This window comes from Odocoileus virginianus, chromosome 33 (genome assembly GCF_023699985.2).
Source record: "Odocoileus virginianus isolate 20LAN1187 ecotype Illinois chromosome 33, Ovbor_1.2, whole genome shotgun sequence".
NCBI classification, from domain to species: domain Eukaryota; kingdom Metazoa; phylum Chordata; class Mammalia; order Artiodactyla; family Cervidae; genus Odocoileus; species Odocoileus virginianus.
This window is the reverse complement of record NC_069706.1, coordinates 13,969,085-13,992,368: the sequence shown is the minus strand read 5'-3', so window position 1 is coordinate 13,992,368 and position 23,284 is coordinate 13,969,085. Positions and strand designations below refer to the sequence as shown.

The window sequence follows — 23,284 nt, the reverse complement described above, 5'->3', positions numbered from 1 at the left end:
AATTTATGATACTAAGAGTGGGGGCCACATACACACAACTCCCTCCATCACTAGCAGAATTTGGGGGACGAGAACCTGGGTGGAAGAGAACCCATTCCAACATGGCAGGTGTGGCCACGTGGCCCCTGGAGACCTACAGCTGGCCGTCTTCCCTGGCCACACTTAGCCGCTGATGGTCACCGCCTGTGCCTCACCCAGGTGGCACTGGTTGTATTCGCTGATGGTCACCGCCTGTGTCTCACCCAGGTGGCACGGGTTGTATTCGCTGATGGTCACCGCCTGTGTCTCACCCAGGTGGCACTGGTTGTATTCGCTGATGGTCACCGCCTGTGTCTCAGCCAGGTGGCACTGGTTGTATTCGCTGATGGTCACCGCCTGTGTCTCACCCAGGTGGCACTGGTTGTATTTGCCGTCCACACTCTGGTGGCCGAGGAGAACGCCATGGACGCCGAGAAAGCCTTCGTGACCCTCACAGTTCTCAACATCCTCAACAAGGCCCAGGCTTTCCTGCCCTTCTCCATCCACTCCGTCGTCCAGGTGAGGCCCCGGGGAGGGGAGGCTGTCTGGGAGGAGCCTTGCAGGCTGTGCTGAAACCATGAAACAAGACAGGGAAAGAGACGGGCGGTCACAGGGAACAGTGGGAAGAAGCCAGCAAACATCCTCAAAATAGGCAGCATCACCTTTCTAGCAAATCCACCTGCAAGGATTCATTCTGGTCCCTTTTTTCCATTAATACAAAGGGATTTCATTTCATTTCTCTTCCTTTGTTGTCTCTACTCACAATGTGCCTCCTTGGGCATGATGAAAATGAGAAAACTGCTTCAGCTGAGACAGTCCTATTTATTCTTTCATCCCAGAAGATGGGCTTGGGGCTGGGAGTGGAGACACCCCCAGGTGGACAGAGTTTGTAATCGTTCCTGATGACAGGCAATCAAAAAAGCCACCATCCTCCTCCTGGTCTGGTCTGCAGAATGGAAGCAAGGAGGTGGGAGGTCACCACCAACCAGGATTGTGCCAACCTCATGCGCTTCATTGTCCACGACCTGGAAAGCTTTGTGCTGTTGCCTTGTAAATGCGTAGGGCTTGGTAGGCAGGAAGCTTTCCCACTCTCCTGAGGCACCCAACACCCAAAGTCTGAGCTCCTTTGTGGCCCTTACGGTACAGCTGACCTAAGACTTTGGTTTCTCCAGGCCCGGGTGTCCTTTGACCGCCTGGCTGCCTTCCTCTCCCTGGAAGAAACTGACCCTGGGGCTGTGGACTCGAGTCCCTCCAGATGCGGTGAGATCTGAGTTCAGCAGGAGCGGGTGGGAAACACAAGAGACCCAGCAGGGCCCCCCCTTCCCACTGGTGAAATGCCAAGACCCCAGCTGGGGGCTGCCAGTGATGGGACTGCATGCGCAGACCATGCCGTAGGCTGTGTTACTTGGAAACAGGCACTGTGTATGAATCCTCCCCTTGTGACTAAGGAAGCTGCTTACCTAAAAATCATCCGAATCCAAATTCTGGTTCCAGCATGGACCCCAGGATGGATGACCTTGACCAGTTATTAATCCGCCTGAGCCTCAGTGTTCCCATCTGCCAAATGGACATGGTGATCATCATAACACCTCTGCACAGGACTGTTGTGAGGGTTGAATGGGTCCTCTGAAGCCTTGCAGTTAGAGCAGGGCCCTGCACCAAGTCAGCATCCAATGCATTTTAGTTATTATTAGAATTATTATTGGTAAAAATCCTCTTTGCTGAAACAAGTCAGCAAAGAGACCTCTAAATAACCCCAAATTGGTATTTCTGAGGCTCCTCATGGCTCTGGCACATTTTCAGGTGGGCACAGCCCTGTTTAGCCAAATTGGTGTGATTCGGGTGTTTGGAGGTGGACACTGGCTTGGAATCCCAGGATTGCCTTGCCAGCTGTGTGGTCCAGGCAGTAACAGCCCCACTCCTGGCCTCTGCTCCCCACTGTGGCAACCCACCTCCACCAGGACCATCCTGAGGGCCATCAAGAGAGAGCAGGCCCCCGACTCTCGGGAGCTACCCGATAACTAGCTTAGGGTCTGAGATGTCATGCCTGAATCCCGGCAGGAGGCCCCGTGGACCCTGGACCAGAAACCCCTGAGTGTATTTAAGTCATGATTTACACACTTGGTCACCTGCCTGTGACCAGAGCCTCACCACGCCCCCACGCCCCCACCTCAGTCCTTGCTCTTCCCGTGAAGGTGTGTGACCGTGAGGTTAACACACACACCTACAGCTGACAGTGACCGAGCGTTTACCATGAGCCAGCACCTTGGAAGTGCTTTACTTAGTGATGACCCCCTCGAACCTCACCACGGGGTAGGTGCTACCGTGACCCACCCACTCTACAGACGGAAATGCAGACGTACCCCCACACCCCAGACTGTTAAGAATGGACAAGCACCCAGAGCAGGGTAGCCAAACTCACAAAGAAAAACACAGGACTCCCAGTTAAATCTGAATTCCATGTATTAAGAAATTTGGATTTTTTAGCATAAGTATCTCCCATGCAATGTGTGGGGCAAAATTATCCTGAAAAAGTGCTCATGGTTTATCTGAAATTCAGATATAACTGGGCATCCTGCAGTGTGTCTGAAACCCTCGCCTAGAGACCATCCAGTCCAGTGGGTGTTGACTACTTATTAAATGTAGAATTCTCAGGCCTCACCCTCAAGGAGAGTCTCCTTTATTGGTTTGAGCTGAACCATGGAGAGCTTTGTGTTTTTTTAAAAAAATCTTTCCAGGTCATTCTAAATGTGTATTCAGGGTCCGAAACCACTAATCTGGTGCCTCCCTTGTTACATAGATAAAATATCTGAGACCCAGAGACATGGGGAGACTATATGTCCTTGGTTACATCAGTGGTCCCAGTGAAATTAATAACACTCCATCTCCAGAGTCCTGGATCAGGTGATAAATTGTATCAGCTGCCCTCTAACCTTTTCTATGAAGGACCCAATTGTACTTATTTTAAGCTTTCCAAGTCTTTTCTGTGTCGTAACTGCTCATTTCTGCCTTTCTAGTGTGAAAGCAACCCAAGGAATACATAAATGAATGGGCGTGGCTGTGTTCCGATAAAACTCAATAAAAGTAGGCAGCAGACAGGATCTGGCCCCTAGGCTGTGGTTTGCCGACCAATGAGTAATGTGACCATCCTACAGGGAGGGAATGTGACCACCGCAGGGTCACACAAGCTGGTGCATGGAGGGGCAGTTTGTTTAGTGGGGGAGATTTCCTGCTGCCCATGGGTATCCTGAAGGAGGGGCGAGCCGGGAGCACCTCGTGTAACTGGCCTTGTGTGCCTTGTAGCTGCTGGGGAGGACTGCATCCGGATACAGGAAGGTACCTTCGCCTGGTCCCAGGAGAGCGCTCCCTGCCTGCACAGGTACAGGTGGTTTCCCTGGTAACAGTCTTCCCTTGGATGTTGGCAAGGTGGGGGACGACAGGAAAGCAAGAGTTCCCATAGATGGACAGGGAACAGGGTTTCCGAGCCTTGCCTATCAGGGAGGAGATGCCCCTCTGGTCCCCAGGCTGGTCATGTTGCTGTTGAGGGTAGGCCTGGCCAAGAGGAGCCCCAGGGTCCGGTCATCCATGGCCTCATCTGTCCCTGCCATGTCAGACTGGCCATTGTCGCCTCCAGCCCCCACCTCTTTGGCTGGGTCTCTGTGGCAGAAAACCCCAGCCAACCCCAAAGCTCCCTGTGAAGGAAGAGGAAACACCCTGGACTGTATCTGTGTTGCTTGTCATCCACTCATTTCGTAGTGTTTATTGAGCACTTGCTATGTGCCAGGCCCTGTTCTAGGAACTGGGAATAGAGTGAAGAAAACAGACAAGGGCCCTATGCTCTTGGGGCTGACATTCTGATGGTAGGGGGTGGGGTGGGGGTGGGGCAGGGGGCACAAGTGAGAGATCAGGGTGAGGGGGCAGAGTGATGTCAAGGTAGGGGTATGTGCAGTGAGGGAAGGCCTAGCATTTGAACAGAGGTCAGATAACGGGAAGGAATGAGCCTTGCATGTGTTTGGGAGAGGAGCTTTCTAGGCAGTGAGAGGAGCAAGTGCCAAGGTCCTGAGGCAGGTGTGTGCCTGGACCCAGGACTCTCCACCTCTGCACCACTGACATTTGGGGCTGAGAGTTCTGTGTGGTGGGGGCTGTCCTGCGCCCTGCCGCAGGATTAGCAGAACTCCCAGTATCAACCTACTAGATTTGAGAGCAGCCTCACCAGGTGTGACAGCCGAAAGTACCTCCAGACTTTGCCACTTGACACTTGTGGGGCACGATCCCCCAGGTGTGTTTGAGAAACAGGATATCAGCATGGCTGCATTGATGGGATGCTGGGCATCCTTCATGATTGTCAGAACCTCACCTTTTACCCCAAGTGAAGCGGGAACTTTTGGGGCGCCCATGGGGGAGTTGGGTTTGAACAGGTCCCTCGAGCCCTATGGGGGGTGGACTGCAGGGCATGGACAGGGTGGGGGGCAAGGGCTTCAGTAGGGAGAGCGGTGAGGAGCCTGTGGCTGTGACCTGGGCAACAGGAGATGATAGTTAAATCCTCCCAACCAGTAAACTCTTGTGTGCATGAGTACATGTGTACATACAGGTGTACATGTGTGTGTGCACACAAGTGTGTGTGAGAGAGCATTTGTGTATGCACTTGTGTGTGCACAGATTGTGCGTATGTCATGTGCATGTCTCTGTGCACATGTGTGGTGTGTGTGTGTGTGTACTTGTGTGAGCGTGTGCATCTGTGTGCACTGTGTGTGTAGTGCATGTGGGCACAGTTACATGTGCCCTTGTGTATGCTGGCATGTGTGTATCTGTGTACAGGTGTGCATGAGGTATGGTGTAGTGAGTGTGCACAGACTCATGTGTGCATCTGTGTACACATGTGCATGTGTGTGTGGTATAGTGAGTGTGCACAGACCCGTGTGTGTGCATCTGTGTATACATGTGCATGCATGTGTAATGTGAGTGTGCACAGACCCATGTGTGTGCATCTGTGTATACATGTGCATGCATGTGTGATGTGAGTGTGCATAGACCCATGTATGCATGTGTATATCTGTGTACACATGTGCATATGTGTGTGTGTAGTGTGCCCAGACCCATGTGTATACACATGTGCATGGGGTGTGGTATAGTGAGTGTGCACAGATGTGTGTGTGTGTGCATCTGTGTACACATGTGCATGCATGTGTGATGTGAGTGTGCACCAACCTAAGTGTACATGTGTGTATCTGTGTACATGTGTGCATGTGTGTGTGGTATAGTGAGTGTGCACAGACCTGTGTGTGTGCATCTGTGTATACATGTGCATGCATGTGTGATGTGAGTGTGCACAGACCCATGTATGCATGTGTATACCTGTGTACACATGTGCATGTGTGTGGTGTAGTGTGCCCAGACCCATGTACACATGTGCATGGGGTGTGATATAGTGAGTGTGCAAAGACTGTGTGTGTGCATCTGTCTACACATGTGCATGCATGTGTAATGTGAGTATGCACCAACCTAAGTGTACATGTGTGTATCTGTGTACACATGTGCATGTGTGTGTGGTGTAGTGTGCCCAGACCCATGTGCGTACACATGTGTATGGAGTGTGGTATAGTGAGTGTGCACAGACCCATGTGTACATGTGTGTATTTGTGTACATGTGTGCATGCGTGTGTGGTGTAGTGTGCCCAGACCCATGTGTGTACACATGTGCATGCGTGTGTGGTGTAGTGAGTGTGCACAGACCCGTGTGTGTGTGTGTATGCATCTGTGTACACATGTGCACGCATGTGTGGGCATGTGTACAGTCACATGCAGGATGGCAGCTCGCATAGCCATACAGGGGTTGGGAGAGGAAGGGGGGCCCCAGACAGCCTCTTAGCAGCCCCCCATCCTGGGTGAGTCACCAGCAGCCAAGGCCAGTTGTCTGGGGTTCACCAGCTCTGCCCGGACTCAGGCTGAGTCCTACTCAGGGACATGTCGCCCCTTCTGTGTCACCAGGATCAACCTCACAGTGCCCCAGGGCTGCCTGCTCGCTGTTGTCGGTCCCGTGGGGGCAGGAAAGTCCTCCCTGCTATCTGCCCTCCTCGGGGAGCTGGCCAAGGTGGAGGGGTCCGTGAGCATCAAGGTGAGGCCGGGCCCCTCCTGTTCACTGGACTGCCCCCCGCCCCCCCAGCTCCTCCCGGTTCACCGTCTCACAGCTAAGCTCCCCGCTGCCTTTCACCACCTCCAAGAGCCCGGCTCCCACCACTCCTCCAAATCTGCTCCCAACCCCGTCCCCATCAGCCTGTTTGTCTTTTAGGGTCCGGTGGCTTACGTGCCCCAGGAGGCCTGGGTCCAGAACATGTCTGTGGTGGACAATGTGTGCTTCGGGCAGGAGCTGGATGCACCATGGCTGGAGACGGTCCTGGAGGCCTGTGCCCTGTGGCCAGATGTGGATGGCTTCCCTGCAGGGGTCCACACCCGAACCGGGGAGCAGGTGAGGGTCCTGGGGGGCCTTCATGGGCCAGGGAGGCGGGGCGGCTGGGGGCCATTGGCTGCCCTGACCTGTGAGGGAAGGATACAGGGGAGACAGAGTGTAGGGGAGAAAAAGGGCCCAGCTGAGGGCCAGGCATGTAGCAAGTGCTCAATAAATAGTCTTTAATGAGAATGGTTGAAAATGGAGACTGAAGAGAGGCCAGGAGACATGGCAGGGGTTGGTGGGGTGTGGGGTGGGGGCTTTCTAACAACTGGGAATGAGGTGACCCAGGCTCCTGCCCTGCCTCTCTGCGTGACAATGGTCAGCTTGCTTCCTCTCTCAGAACCTCACCAAAAGATCTGGGTCGAGATGTCTGATAAACAGGATGTGTGCATCCAGAGCTATGGCTTGGGCCAGGATTGACAAACTATGACCCACAGGTCAAATCCGGCCCACCAGCTGGGTTTGTAAATAAAGTTTTATTGGAACCCAGCCACGCACATTCATTTACCTGTAGTCCGTGGCTACACTTGCATGATCAGGGCAGAGATGAGCAGCTGTAACAGAGACTAGGGTGGGGATGGGGCAGCCAAGCTTTATTTATTTATTTTTGGCTGCACTGGATCTGCATTGCTGCACGTGGGCTTTCTGTAGTTGCAGAGAGCGGCACCTGCTCTAGTGGCGGTGCACAGGCTTCTCCCTGCAGTGGCTTCTTTTTGTTGCAGAGTATGAGCTCTGTGGTACACGGGGCTTCGGCAGTTGCAGCATGTGAGTTCAGTAGTTGTGGGACACAGGCTTAGTTGCTCCACAGCATATGGGATCTTCCCAGACCAGGGATCAAACCAGTATCCCCCTGCATTGCAAGATGGCTTCTTCACTACTGGACCACCAAGGAAGCCCCTGCAAACCTTTAAAGAGTTACTATCTGGCCCTTTATAGATCACATTTGCTGACCCTTGGATTAAGGAATTGAGAGTGGGAAAATTTTGGAGATAAAGTTAAGTAAATGGGTAAGGTTTCCTGGAAGGAAGAGGAGGGCTTCCAGGAAAGGGTCTGGAGGAGCCAGAAAGAGCAGCTGAGAGGGAACATCTGGGGAGAAAGACAAGGCGTCCTGCAGCCACGGGGAGGGAGTAGGGTGCCTGCTGCCCTCCACCTCTGTCTACCTATGTCACATCCTAAACCAAACATGATTTCCCATTCCCTGCTCCCCTGAAACCTACCCCATCCTAGGTAATGGAAGCTCCATCCTTGCAGAGCTCAGAGCCCAAACCTTGGTGTCCTCCTTGATTCTCTCTTTTTCTTATACCCATGTCTAATCCATCAGCAAATCCTGCTGGATCCCCCTTTGAGGTAGACCTAGAATGTTCCATGCCTACCCCAACATCAGCTCTCCCCACATAATAGCCATGCAGTAAATATTGAGTGGAATGATGAATGAATGAAAATAAGGACTGAGAAGTTCCCACTGGATTAGGCAACAGGGAAGTGACCAGTGTCCATGAGGAAGGCTGTATCAGTGAAGAAATGGGAATAGAAACTGGACTCAAGGGGAGGGAGAGGCAGATGCAGGAAGCTTGGCTGGAAAGGGGAGAAGCCAGGCAGGGTGGAGGCTGGGGGGATGTTGTCTTAAGAGTGAGTGTTTCAAGTTGGAGGTGGCCATGGAGGACAGGCAGTGTGAGCCGTAGCTCACTCTGGTGAGCAGACATGTCCCCCATCACACTGGCATTGCAGGTGTAGACCCAGGTTCCCGTCCCTCCCTTGTCACCACAGGGCATGAATCTCTCTGGGGGCCAGAAGCAGCGGCTGAGCCTGGCCCGGGCCGTCTACAGGAAGGCTGCTGTGTACCTGTTGGATGACCCCTTGGCATCCCTGGATGCCTGTGTTGGCCAGCATGTTTTCAACCAGGTCATTGGGCCTGATGGGCTGCTCCAGGGGACGGTAAGTTTGGGAAAATGTCTAAGAGGCCATAGTGCAAAGGTAGAGAAAGTTCTAACCTACATCTGCTCACCACCACCCTCCTGGAATTCAGTTTTCCTCTTTGTAATGGTCAGCTTTTGCTGTGACCACGCTGCATAACAAACAGCCCCTAAATCTCAGTGGCTCCCACCTTCAGTCATGTCTTGCCTACGGGTCTGTGGTTAAACCACCACAGCTCTGCATCAGGTCACTGGCCAGGTTCAGGTGAACTGTGTCTTCTCGTTTCAAGACAGGTTGAAGGAGCTCCTTTACTTCTCTGTTGGAACATGCCGTTTTCAAGGAACAGGGCAAGAGCACAAGAAGGGGAGGTCTCCCCACTCGGAGCCCCAGGACACTGCCAGCCCCCTCCCCCAGTTCTGGAACAGTGGTCAAGTGCATGAGTGTAACTTCCATCCCTTCCTGCCAGACTCGAATTCTCGTCACCCACGCACTCCACGTCCTGCCCCAGGCTGATTGGATCGTGGTACTGGAAGATGGGGCCATTGCAGAGATGGGTTCCTTCCAGGAGCTGCTGCACAGGAAGGGGGCCCTGGTGGGCCTTCTGGATGGAGCCAGACAGCCAGGAGATGGAGGAGAAGGAGGTACTGGCTAGGCTTTGCTGGTTCTCTGTGCCTGGCTTCTGCTACCCTTGGAGAGGCGGTTACACAGCTCCCACTGGCTAGAGGGGAGCCTTCAGACCACACCCTCCCTAAAGGCCCAGGCCAGAGGCAGATGGCCTTCCCATGAGACCACCCATCCCCCAGTTGGTGCCAGTAGAACTTTCTATGAGCCAGGGGCTGTGCTAAGTGCTTCTATAAACATACATTGTCTTATTTGGTCTTCACAACCCCCCATGAGGCACTGTACAGTTATTTTTTTCACCTGATTTTTCATTTTTTTTCATGCAAAGGCAGTATACAAGTCCAACTTTCATGTGTATATGTCTTTACATAAGCCAGGCTCACATCTCTTCATCGCAGTGGTGGTTCACAGACTTTTGGATGCAAAAATGTACTTGAAATGCTCATCTAAAATGCCATTCCAAGCTCTCCCCGTGAAGATTTTGGGATTCAAAGGCTTTTGATGGTTGTGATCAATATCCCGCACTTTGAGTAACAAGGCCCAAATATGATATACCTAGACTAGCTTCTCAGCCTTTTGGCTAAGGTCAAGGGCATGTGTGCATAGTTGCTCAGCTGTGCCCGACTCTTTGCAACCCTTTGGACTAGAGCCCACCAGCCTCCTCTGTCCATGGGATTCTCCAGGCAAGACTACTGGAGTGGGTTGCCATTTCCTTCTCCAGGGGATGTTCCTGACCCAGGGATCCAACCCATGTCCTCTGTGTCTCTGGTATTGTAGGCAGATCGTTTACCTGCTGAGCTATCAGGAAAGGTCAAGTATAGTATGAAGGCTTCCCTGGCGGCTCAGTGGTGAAGAGTCTGCTTACTGACCCAGGAGATGCAGGTGGGATCCCTGAATCAGGAAGATCCCCTAGAGTAGGAAGTGGCAATCCACTCCAGTATTCTTGCCTGGAAAATTCCATGGACAGAAGAGCCTGGTGGGCTGCAGCCCACGGGATGCGAAGAGTTGGACATGACTTAGTGACTGAAAACAGACTAGTATACCTAGATGTACTGTGATAGACCAAATAAGGCAATAAGAATGTAGCTCTTGATTGGTAAATGTAACTTAATGGTAAGTAAATTATAGCATTTTATATCAAAACAAGTATAGATAAGTAGGTATTCATACAAATCTTCAAGACAGCCATGCAAGAAAGTTTTGTGTTTTTTGTGGGTGCTATGTGGTACCCCAGAGATATCATTTGATTTTGTTATTAGATGGGGGGTGTGCACTTGCTCATTGAATTGCCAGCAGTTTGAAAGTTTGACGTTTGCATTGGGGCAGGGGATTCATCCTGAGTTTATTATTTATGTCATGATTAAACCTACTGAGTTATGTAGCGTTATCAGAAGCATTGTTGGATGGGACTTCCCCGGCAGTTCAGTGGTTAAGACTCTGGGTTCCTGGTGCCGGGGCCATGGGTTCAATCCCCCATGCTGCATGGTGTGGCCTGGCCAAGAGCTTCCTCAGGATTGGGTGCTGGGGCAGCAGATTTAGGGTGCAGCCATAGACTCTGGGCACCCACTGCCGCCTGCCCTTGGACAGGGCCCACCACCCCAGGCCCCAAGCACATCCAGAGCCCCCACGGCCTCATGGTGGCCAAGGAGGAAGGGGACGGGGCTGCCAGGGCTTGGCAGTGGGGTCCAGGTCAGAGCAGGAAGGGGCCCACAACGTGCTCACGAGAGTGTTCTGTGAGTCCATCCCGTTGTGCAATTATCGCAACCACTTTTCAGAGGAGCAACTCAGCCAAAAGAGAGTTAAATAATTTGCCCGAGGTCTCAAGATTAGAGCTTGGGTATGTTCGGCCCGAGTCTGTGCTTGGAACTGCTACAGGGACTGAGCAAGGAGGACACTGGTGCTTTGAGGCCAGAGGCCCTGGGCGTGCCAGCTAGGGGTTCTACCTACCCAGAGAACACAATCCTTACTGGAAAAATTGACAGTGTTCTGGTAGGAAAGTCAGCTATCCACATTCAGCGACAGTGATGATAAAGAGCTGCCAGGGTCACCTTCATTAACCACTTAGCACCTGTGAGCTCAGTACTGTACTTCAGTTTAGTCGCTCAGTCGTGTCCGACTCTTTGCGACCCCATGAACCGCAGCATGCCAGGCCTCCCTGTCCATCACCAACTCCCAGAGTCCACCCAAACCCATGTCCATTGAGTTGGTGATGCCATCCAGCCATCTCATCCTCTATCATCCCCTTCTCCTCCCACCCTCAATCTTTCCCAGCATCAGGATCTTTTCAAATGAGTCAGCTCTTCGAATCAGGTGGCCAAAGTATTGGAGTTTCAGCTTCAGCATCAGTCCTTGCAATGAACACCTAGGACTGATCTCCTTTAGGATTGACTGTACTTACCTTCATTAAAAAAATTTATTTATTTTAACCGGAGGATATTTACAATATTGTGATGACCTTGGCCATACAGCCACATGAATTGGCCATCAGCATACCTGTGTCCCCTCCCTCCCTCCTGAACCCCCCACTCCCTGCCCACCTCCCTCCCCACTCCATCCCTCCAGGTTGTCACAGAGCATCAGCTTGAAACACATACATTACCATTTGTAAAATAGCCAGTGGGAGTTTGATGTATGACACGGGGAAACCTCCATTTTTTAGATGAGAACTGAAGCCTGGAAGTTCAAGGACTGGTCCAAGTTGACCTGATTCGTAAGTGGCAGTGCCAGGGTTTGAACCTCCATCTATATGCTGTTTGCTGCCCCTCCGAGACAGAGTTGGGGCTCACAGCCTGTTTTCCCCCATCCCAGGCTCCGCCTCCTCTGCTAAGCAGTGGCTTGCCCTGGTAAAGTCCCTAAGTGTTGATTCACTGTGTCACCCACCTGGGGCTTGAAGATAGGACCCTCCCAGCCTAGGGGATGGTGGGCAGGAGGGTCCTTCCTTGGGGAGAGGACATCTGAGGCTGGGTGAGAGCTACTTGGAAAAGAACATTCCAGAAACAGTGAACTCCTTGTGCAAGGGCATTGGGGGGACTCAAGCGGTTGGACTTGGTGCAGTGATTATTGCTGTTTCCCAGCCCCAAGTTCGCAGCAGATGCTTGGATATTTTTGCCAAGTGAATAAGTGAGTGAATGAATGAGGTTCCGGGAAGAACCCAGGGAGGACGGAGTGAGAGGGAAGGAGCCAGGTGAGAGGACGCGGATGCTCAGCTAGTGAAGGCCACACAGCCAATGGGTGTCAGAGCCAGCATCCAGACCCCGAGGTACCGAGCTCCATCGAGTGACGCGGCTCCCTTGACCTTGCAGAAGCAGAACCCCCGGCCGGTACCAAGGACCCCAGAGGCTCTGCCACAGGTGGGATGCCTGAGGGCGGATCAGAGAGGTGAGTTCGCTGAGGTGCTGAGCACCAGCAGGGCCCGAGAGCTGAGGCTGAAGCCGAGGCGCTGTGTGACCGCCTACATTTCAGGAGGGTGGGGCAGCCCCAACCATTCTGAATTGAACACCTGCTGAAGACCCATCATGGGGCCCAGTGCAGGATGACTCACCAGAGACCACCGGCCCATCAGTTAGCCAAAATGACTAAGTGCCCACGTGTCCCTTTCACAGAATGACCTATCTGCCCTCAGGTGTGATGAAGGCCATGGAGTTTGTCAGAGTTGTTTCGTGGCTGCAGTGGGGCAGGGCTGATGCAAGGAAGGAGTCAGGCCAGGCTTGTTAATGTCCGTGCCAGGCCCTGTAGCTTATGCTTTGAGGGGCATCAGCGTCACTTGGTGCTGGGGGGGTCACCAGGGGGAGGCCTGGTGTCCCCCTTTCTCCAGCTCCCTCTAGCCACTCACTGATGGACTCACTGAGGTGCCATCTGCGGCAAGGGGATGGGGCACCTGTGCGCTCCATTCTTATGGGAAGTGACCTTGCAAAACAGAACAATAGACCACTGGGTGCCAATTGTTGGGGGACCACAGGGGGAAGTGGGGGGGCCTCAGTCCCTGAAGCTGGGACCGTTTCCTCCCATCACAGCCAGTCACCCAGAGCACTCCTGGCCATTCGCTGGGCAGGCCCACAATGTACAGTATCCTAAGTAAGAGCAGATAGATGTGTAGATGGATGCTAGGTAGATAGATATAATAGGTAGAGAGGTAAGTAGGTAGATAGGTAGTAAGACAGAGAAACAGATACATAGATGTAGGTAGATGAATATTGTATTGGAAAAACTTGCTAATCATCCCCCTTTCTCTCCATTGTTGTTGTCTTTTCGTTGCTAAATTGTGTCCAACTCTTTTGTGACCCTAGCCCGCCAGGCTCCTCTGTCCATGGGATTATCCAGGCAAGCATACTGAAGTGGGTTGCCATTTCCTTCTCCAGGAGGTCTTCCCAACCCGGGGTTCAAACTCATGTCTCCTGCATTGGCAGGCAGGCTCTTTACCACTGTGCCACCAGAGAGGCTTTCACACAACCACATCATTCACTCTGACACCAGACGGGTGCTCCCCTACCCCCCGCAGACCCTCACAGCAAGCAATTCTCCAACACCAACAGGATGTCCTGCAATTGAACTCAGTTCTGAGGCTGACCACATGGAGAGAATGTCAGATCCCACAAGTGAAGGGCTCCGTCCCTCAAGCCTGCTCCCCCCACTTCAGATGCCAGTCACAAGTAGTAGGTCTCCAGGGTTTGCACAACTTCTGTCCTATTTGGGGATGAATTGGGGGTTTGCATCACACCCTCCTTGAGTTTGATTAATTTGCTCAAGTAGCCCACAGCATTCAGTTCATTGAAGGATGTGATCAAGGAGACAGAACAGCCAGATAAAGAGACACACATGGTGAGGTCTGGGAGGGTCCCGCATGCAAGAGCTTCTGTCTGCGTGGAGCCTCGTGTATCAACCTCTGGGTGTGTGCACTAATCTGGAAGCTCCCCAAATCCCATATAATTGGGATTTCATCAAGGCTTCCCGATGTGGGCATGATCCATCATTAACTCCATTTCCTGCCCCTCTTCCCTCCCTGGAGAATTGGGGTGGGGCTGAAAATCCCAAGCTTCTAATCATGGCTTAGCTTTTCTGGTGACCAGCCCCCATCCAGGAACCCACCCAGAGTCATCTCAGTAGAACAGAGATGTTCTCAAGGCTCTTCTCACTTAGGAATTTACAAGGGTTTTAGGAGCTGTGTGCCAGGGATGGTGTCAAAGACCAAATATATATTTCTTAACATAAATCACAATATCACAAAGATAGATAAATTGATAGATGAATAAATAGACTGATGGGTAGATGATTGGTTGATAGATGATTGATAGATAGGCAGACATAGATTATCCCCATTTGACAACTGAGGAAACGGAGGCACGGAGAGATTAGTCAACTGCCCATGGTTTCACACTAAATGGCAATTCATATTTAAGGTCATCAGCCTACTCAGCCACAGTTAATAGGAACAATCCAGAAGTGTTCAGCAGACTTCCTGAAAACCTGGACTGACAAATCTGAGAGTAAACAGCAGGTGCAAAATGATTGCAGCAATGCTTAGACCAAAATAAAAACCAAGGATCTCCCTCAGTGAGATGGCATTGGAAGAACAGGCTTGGTCAACTCTGGGGTGATAGGTGGCATCTAGCTGGCACTGCAGAGGGAGAACAGGAACATGGCACCTAATTGGTGCTCACAGTGTTAGTTGAATGAATGAATGAGTGAGCGAGTGACTCAGTGGCTACCATACGCCCCATGAAGAGAGGCACAGATTTGTCCTCATTTGCTCTAAATGACAGATTCATGAAGTTGGTCCCTGAGAAGGACAGTGCTGCTTCAGAGGCCCAGACAGGGCTTCCCCTGGATGAACCTGAGGGGCCAGGACAGCCGAAAGGAGAGGACCGCATGCAATATGGCAGGGTAACCATCTGCTGCTTCCCAACCCCACATCCACTGCTACTGCTGCCCCCCAGGGCTCGGGACCTCCCCACATACACAGCACTGGGTGCGGGAAGAGGTTCGGGGGGACGACTCACCTTTATTGAACACCTACTATGTGCCAAGTAAGATTCCAGACACCTCATACTTCTTAATGCTCACAACCACCGTAAACTGAGATGATGATAGCTCCATTTTAGGGGTGAAGAAACTGAGTCCTTAGGAGTTTAGAGATTTGTCTGTGTTCTCACAGCTAGCAAGTGACCACTTGGGGCTCAGACTTAGGAGAGTCTGAATCTGAAGTTTATGGTATTTCTTCTTTCCTATGCTGCTTTGTCTATCCATCCACCCCCTACCTATTTATTCATTCATCCATCCATTTTCCTTTCCAGCCACTCACCCACCCATCTACTCAGGCTTCTATCCATCTCACCCAACCATCCAACTCTTCACTCACCCAGTCATCCACCCATCCATCCATCCTGCCATCCGTCTATCCACCCAGCCTCTTACAGACCCACTCTTTTACTCATCCACCCACCCATCTATCTGTTTACTCACCCCTTTGTCCACTCAATCATCCACCTACTCATCACCCAGCAAACATTTTCAGAACCCCCACTGTGTGCCAGATGCCTTTTCTGCCTTGGTGGAGATTGCAGGCCAGTGGTGGTGGGGTTAGGAAACAATTAGGCTAATAAGAAAGGTGATATCAGGTAATGATAGATGCTGTAAAGAAAATCAAGAAAGTGATGAGATAGGGACCAACCAAGAGTCGGGGGCCTGCTTGGATAGGATGCTCTGAGGAGTGACATTTGACATCCCTGAAGGAGGTGAAGGAAGCAGCCATGAAAAGGGCAGAGAAGAGCATTGAGGGCAGAGGGAACAGCAGGGGTCAAGGCCTTGAAGTGAGAAGGAGCCAGAGAGAAGGATCCCATGAGACCAGCAGATAGTGCATAGTGGGCGGGTGAGGTCAGAGGGTGTTCCGAGGTTTGGAATTTCTTCCAAGAGAAAGAGAAAGTCAAGGATAGGGCAGCAACAGCAATGTGGGGTCAGGTGGATGATTGAACAAGTTCATTCTGGGTGCAGCTGCATGCAGAATTTCGTACTTGTGGGAACTAGACTTTAAATAAATGATTTAACCACTCTGTGTCTCAGTCAGGTGGGAAATATGATGAGGATGGAGACACATGCCTGTCCATAGTAGGTGTTCAAATAACCACTCCCAACCTAGAAAGTGCTATCGCCTGTCCCCGTTAAGGCTCCCACTGGCCATCTGGGAGCCGTAGAGGAAGGGGTCCTGAGACTGGGCAGGCCTCGGGGGGAGGTGATGCTCCGGGTGGGAGGTACCGCACGGTGCTTCTGTCTGCCTGTTGGCGTGTTTTGGGAGCCCCGCCTGGCCTTTCCTGTCTCCCCCTGGGGCATCGCTCTGCCCCCATCTCTCCTGTGTGTGCTACAGGTGAAGGCTGCCATGTACCTGACCTACCTACGGGCGGTGGGCACCCCGCTCTGCCTCTACGCCCTTTTCCTCTTCCTCTGCCAGCAAGTGGCCTCCTTCTGCCGTGGCTACTGGCTGAGCCTATGGGCAGACGACCCCACCGTGGACGGGCGGCAGACTCACGCGGCCCTGCGGGGCTGGGTCTTCGGGCTCCTGGGCTGTCTCCAAGGTACCCCTCTCCATCCTCCAGCGGCACCCAAGAGTTCCTCGGGGCTGCCTCACCTACACACCCGGGCTCACCCTCTCTTTCCTGAACATCTGGGCAACGGTCCTGGGGGCAAACACAGACCTGCATCCTTAAGCTGGGGCTGGGGAAGACCCTACTTTGACAGAACCCTCAGAGTCTCTCCCAGCCTCATCAGCAAAGGCAGAATGTTGGCCCCTAGGTTTGGGGGCAGCTGAGCACTTAGGTGGAGCAGCAGGTCAGCTGGACTCTGCCCCTCTGCCAAGCAGAGGACCACTCCAAAGTCTGGCTGTTGGTGGCTTCCAGCAGGCCCACGTGGCTGTTGCTGCCCCCCTCCCAACCCCCAGGGGAGGCAGGTCCTGGACCACTTCCCCATCATCATCCCCCCCAACTTCTATTTTTTTTAAATAGCTTTATTTTTTGGGTTCACAGCAAAATTGAGCAGAAGGTATAGAAATATACCCCCACCTCCGCATGTATATAGCCTAGGTCGTTATCAACATCCCCCCCAGTGGTGACTTTGTCACAAATAATGAACCTATATCCTAGTTACCCAAAGTCCACAGTTGTTTTTCTTAAACAGTCTTCTTCTTATTTTTGGTGGGGGGGGGGCGGGTGGGGGCTGTGCTTTGCCTCAGTTGAGGCACATGGGATCTTTGATCTTCGTTTCAGCATGCAGGATCTTTAGTTGTGGCATGTGGGATCTAGTTCCCAGTCCAGGGATCCAACCAGGGCCACCTGCCTTGGGAGTGCAGAGTCTTAGTGATTGGACCAGGAGGGAAGTCCCCCGGAGTCCACAGTTTTCATCAGGGTTCACTCTGAGTGTTGTACATCCCATAGGCTTGGACAAATGTATGATGACATATCTCCACCATCAGAGCGTCATACGGAATAGTTTCAACTGCCCTAAAATTATCTGTGTTCTACCTGTTCATCCTCTGTTTCATTGATCTGATTGTGCTTTCACCAATTCCACACAGTCTTTTTTTTTCCCCTGAGTTCTATACCATATTTTTCTTCCACATTTATTGATGTAGTTGACACGCAGCACTGTGATTTGACTTATATCATGAACTGATTACAATAAGTTTAGTGAACATCTGTCATCTCATATAGATACAAAATTAAACAAATATTAAAAAAAATTTTTCCTAGTGATGAGAACTCTTAGGATTTGCTCTCTTAGCTTTCATATATAACATACATCAGTGTTAATTAGGGCTTCCAAGTGGCCCAGACGGTGAAGAATATGCCTGCAATGCAGGTTTGATCCCTGGGTCGGGAAGATCCCCTGGAGAGGCGAATGGCAACCCGCTCCCGTATGCTTGCCTGGAGAATTCCATGGACAGAGGAGCCTGGCAGGCTGCAGTCCATGGGGTTACAAAGAGTTGGACATGATTGACTAACACTTTCACTTTCAGCATTAATTATATTTATCATGTTGTACATTACATCCCTGGTATTTACTTACCTAATAGCTAGAAGTTTGCACCTTTTGACCACGTTTATCTAGTTCTCCCTCCCCACATACCTCACCTCTGGTGACCAGAAGTCTGATATGAGTTTCTTTGTTTTTGAAGTATAATACACACAACACTGTGTTAGTTCCTCTTCCAAGTTTTCAACTTTCCCTTATGGTACTTGTTGACTATTGGTCTCATGCCAGTTTCCTGTTACATAACATAGTAATTTGATATTTGTCGGCATTTCAAAATGATGACCATGAGAAGTCTTAGTTATGATCTGTCACTATAAAAAGATATTATATAATTATTGATAATATTACCTCACACTATATATTTCATACCTCTTGAGCCATTTATATTGTAAAGGCAAATTTGTCCCTTTTAACCTCTCTGACCTATTTCTTTCCTCCCTCCCTTCCCCTCCCCTCCCCTATAGCAACCCCCTGTTTTTCTCTCTGTTTGTGTGACTCTGTTTACTTATGTTTGTTTATTTGTTTTGTTCTTTAGATTCCACATATAAGTGAAATTACACAGTATTTGTCTTTGTCATTTCATTTAGCATAATACCTTCTAGGTCCATCCATGTTGTCCCAAATGGCAAGAGTTTTCTTTTTGGCTGAGTAATATTCTATTGTATATTTACTACATCTCGTATATCCATTCATCTATCAGTGGGCACTTATGTTTCTTCCATATCTTGGTTTTTGTAAATAATACTGCAATGAGCATAGTGGTGCCTGTATCTTCTCAAATTAGTGTTTTCATTTTAGGGGAATAAATATCTAGAAGTGGACTTGCTGGATTGTATGGAAGTCCTATTTTTAATTTTTTGAGGAGTCCCCATGCAGTTCTCCATAGTGGCCACACCAATTTACATTCCCCTCACTGGTGCACAAGGGTTCTCTTTTCTCCACATCCTCACCAACACTTGTTTTGTTGTCTTTTTGAGAATAGCCATTCTGACAGGTGTGAGATGATATCTCATTGTGGTTTGATTTACATTTCCCTGATGACTGATGAGCATCTTTTCAAGCACCCACTGACCATCTGTATGTAGTATTTGAAAAAATGTCCATTCAGATTCTCTGTGCATTTTTTAATTGGGTTGTTTGGTTTTTTGACATTGAGTTGTATGAGTTCTTAGTATATTTCGGATATGAACTCCTTATCAGAAACATCATTTGCAAATATCTTCTCCCATTCAGTAGGTTAATTTTTCATTTTGTTGATAATTTACTTCACTGTGCAAAAGCTTTTTAGTTTAATGTAGTTATATGTTACTGAGAGAGGTTTTTGTTGTTTGAGGGGGTTGTTTTTGTTTGTTTTGTCATGAACAAGTGCTGGATTTCATAATCTTTTTCTGCATCTATTGATATGATCATGTGATTTTTCTTCTTTAGTCTTTTCTGTAGTAGATTACATTAATTGATTTTTCAAATGTTGAAGCAGCTCTGTAAATCTGGGATAAATTCCACTTCGTCATGATGTATAATTCATTTCATATCTTGTTGGATTTAATTTACTTTGTTGAGGATTTTTACATGTTCGTTCTTTAGAGACGTTGGTCCATGCAGTTTTCTTGTAATGATTGTCTGATTTTGGCTTCAGGGAATGCTGACCTCATAGAATAAGTTAGGAAGTATTCCCACTGCTTCAATCCTCTGAAAGAAATTATAGAGAATCTGAAAAAGATTGTAGAGATTAACACAATTTCTCCTTAAATATTTGTTTTTTTGTTCTGTTTTTTTAAACTATTTTTCTTTCCTTTATTTAGTGAAATTCTTACAAAGCATAAAAGCAAAGAAATTATAAAGAAAAGTGTGAATTATTTAATTAAGCAAAAATAAAAATTAATAGCTTTTGAATGTCTAGAAAAAAACACAAAATAAAGGCAAACATTAAACTGGCAAAAATATGTACATCATATAATAGACAGAGTGCCCTTAATAGATATGGTTTACAAATAAATAAGAAAAGAAAGTGCAGTACATAAAAAGACATAGATGAGTAGGTTCATTCACAAAAGAAGAAATACAGGTAGCCAATAGGCATTAGAATAATTAGGACCAAATCAGTTTTAAAATCAGCAAGAAAATATTATTTTTTCTATAAAATTTTCAAAAATCTTAAAAAAATTTGTGTTTAGCACTTTTTAGAGTGGAAGGAAATATTTGACTTAATAATGACTATAAATATTGGCTTATTCTCTCTGTAATTTAAACTGGTAATGTGTATTACTAATTGTATTCTTTTTTTTTTAGTTCACAAAGGCATTTTTTATTTTTTATTTATTTTTTTTCCATTTATTTTTATTAGTTGGAGGCTAATTACTTTACAACATTGCAGTGGTTTTTGTCATACATTGAAATGAATTAGCCATGGATTTACATGTATTCCCCATCCCGGTCCCCCCTCCCACCTCCCTCTCCACCCAATCCCTCTGGGTCTTCCCAGTGCACCAGGCCCGAGCACTTGTCTCATGCATCCAACCTGGGCTGGTGATCTGTTTCACCCTAGATAATATACATGTTTTGATGCTGTTCTCTTGAAACATCCCACCCTCGCCTTCTCCCACAGAGTCCACAAGTCTGTTCTATACATCTGGGTCTCTTTTTCTGTTTCGAATATAGGGTTATCGTTACCATCTTTCTAAATTCCATATATATGTGTCAGTATACTGTAATGGTCTTTATCTTTCTGGCTTACTTCGCTCTGTATAATGGGCTCCAGTTTCATCCATCTCATTAGAACTGATTCAAATGAATTCTTTTTAATGGCTGAGTAATATTCCATGGTGTATATGTACCACAGCTTCCTCATCCATTCGTCTGCTGATGGGCATCTGGGTTTCTTCCATGTCCTGCCTATTATAAACAGTGCTGCGATGAACATTGGGGTGCACGTGTCTCTTTCAGATCTGGTTTCCTCAGTGTGTATGCCCAGAAGTGGTATTGCTGGGTCATATGGCAGTTCTATTTCCAGCTTTTTAAGAAATCTCCACACTGTTTTCCATAGTGGCTGTACTAATTTGCATTCCCACCAACAGTGTAAGAGGGTTCCCTTTTCTCCACACCCTCTCCAGCATTTATTGCTTGTAGACTTTTGGATAGCAGCCATCCTGACTGGCGTGTAATGGTACCTCATTGTGGTTTTGATTTGCATTTCTCTGATAATGAGTGATGTTGAGCATCTTTTCATGTGTTTTTTTGCCATCTGTATGTCTTCCTTGGAGAAATGTCTGTTTAGTTCTTTGGCCCATTTTTTGATTGGGTCATTTATTTTTCTGGAGTTGAGCTGGAGGAGTTGCTTGTATATTTTTGAGATTAATCCTTTGTCTGTTGCTTCGTTTGCTATTATTTTCTCCCAATCTGAGAGCTGTTTTTCACCTTGCTTATAGTTTCCTTTGTTGTGCAAAAGCTTTTAAGTTTTATTAGGTCCTATTTGTTTATTTTTGCTTTTGTTTCTAAAATTCTGGGATGTGGGTCATAGAGGATCCTGCTGTGATTTATGTCGGAGAGTGTTTTACCTATGTTCTCCTCTAGGAGTTTTATAGTTTCTGGTCTTACATTTAGATCTTTAATCCATTTTGAGTTTATTTTTATGTATGGTGTTAGAAAGTGGTCTAGTTTCATTCTTTTACAGGTGGTTGACCAGTTTTCCCAGCACCACTTGTTAAAGAGGTTGTCTTTTTTCCATTGTATATCTTTGCCTCCTTTGTCAAAGGTGACCATAGGTTCGTGGATTTATCTCTGGGCTTTCTATTCTGTTCCATTGATCTATATTTCTGTCTTTGTGCCAGTACCATACTGTCTTGATGACTGTGGCTTTGTAGTATAGTCTGAAGTCAGGCAGATTGATTCCTCCAGTTCCATTCTTCTTTCTCAAGGTTACTTTGGCTATTCGAGGTTTTTTGTATTTCCATACAAATTGTGAAATTATTTGTTCTAGTTCTGTGAAAAATACCATTGGTAGTTTGATAGGGATTGCATTGAATCTATAGATTGCTTTGGGTAGTATAGCCATTTTGACAATATTGATTCTTCCAATCCATGAACACGGTATATATCTCCATCTGTTTGTGTCCTCTTTGATTTCTTTCATCAGTGTTTTATAGTTTTCTATGTATAGGTCTTTTGTTTCTTTAGGTAGATAGACTCCTAAGTATTTTATTCTTTTTGTTGCAATGGTGAATGGTATCATTTCCTTAATTTCTCTTTCTGTTTTCTCATTGTTAGTGTATAGGAATGCAAGAGATTTCTGTGTGTTAATTTTATATCCTGCAACTTTACTGTATTTGTTGATTAGCTCTAGTAATTTTCTGGTAGAGTCTTTAGGGTTTTCTATGTAGAGGATCATGTCATCTGCAAACAGAGAGAGTTTCACTTCTTTTCCTATCTGGATTCCTTTTACTTCTTTTTCTGCCCTGATTGCTGTGGCCAACACTTCCAAAACTATGTTGAATAGTAGTGGTGAGAGTGGGCACCCTTGTCTTGTTCCTGATTTCAGGGGAAATGCTTTCAATTTTTCACCATTGAGGGTGATGCTTGCTGTGGGTTTGTCATATATAGCTTTTATTATGTTGAGGTATGTTCCTTCTATTCCTGCTTTCTGGAGAGTTTTAATCATAAATAGATGTTGAATTTTGTCAAAGGCTTTTTCTGCATCTATTGAGATAATCATATGGTTTTTATCTTTCAATTTGTTAATGTGGTGTATTACATTGATTGATTTGCAGATATTAAAGAATCCTTGCATTCCTGGGATAAAGCCCACTTGGTCAAGGTGTATGATTTTTGTAATATGTTGTTGGATTCTGTTTGCTAGAATTTTGTTAAGGATTTTTGCATCTATGTTCATCAGTGATATTGGCCTGTAGTTTTCTTTTTTTGTGGCATCTTTGTCTGGTTTTGGAATTAGGGTGATGGTGGCCTCATAGAATGAGTTTGGAAGTTTACCTTCTTCTGCAATTTTCTGGAAGAGTTTGAGTAAGATAGGTGTTAGCTCTTCTCTAAATTTTTGGTAGAATTCAGCTGTGAAGCCATCTGGTCCTGGGCTTTTGTTTGCTGGAAGATTTCTGATTACAGTTTCGATTTCCTTGCTTGTGATGGGTTTGTTAAGATCTTCTATTTCTTCCTGGTTCAGTTTTGGAAAGTTATACTTCTCTAAGAACTTGTCCATTTCTTCCAAGTTGTCCATTTTATTGGCATAGAGCTGCTGGTAGTAGTCTCTTATGATCC

General features: G+C 48.1%; 1 protein-coding gene across 4 annotated transcripts in view; it reads left to right on the top strand.

Moving 5' to 3' along the window:
* Window positions 1-23,284, top strand: part of ABCC6 (ATP binding cassette subfamily C member 6) — an 81,617-nt gene that overhangs the window by 28,845 nt on the left and 29,488 nt on the right. For 3 of the 4 annotated variants that reach the window (XM_070460908.1, XM_070460907.1, XM_070460909.1), the window contains 10 exons: window positions 199-537; window positions 1,191-1,278; window positions 3,322-3,397; window positions 6,007-6,133; window positions 6,308-6,484; window positions 8,234-8,401; window positions 8,847-9,021; window positions 12,304-12,379; window positions 14,761-14,881; window positions 16,359-16,566. In XM_070460908.1, the coding sequence (XP_070317009.1) occupies window positions 199-537; window positions 1,191-1,278; window positions 3,322-3,397; window positions 6,007-6,133; window positions 6,308-6,484; window positions 8,234-8,401; window positions 8,847-9,021; window positions 12,304-12,379; window positions 14,761-14,881; window positions 16,359-16,566 (1,555 nt within the window). The remainder of the gene's footprint in view (window positions 1-198; window positions 538-1,190; window positions 1,279-3,321; window positions 3,398-6,006; window positions 6,134-6,307; window positions 6,485-8,233; window positions 8,402-8,846; window positions 9,022-12,303; window positions 12,380-14,760; window positions 14,882-16,358; window positions 16,567-23,284) is intronic. The other variant, XM_070460910.1, reaches the window with a different exon arrangement.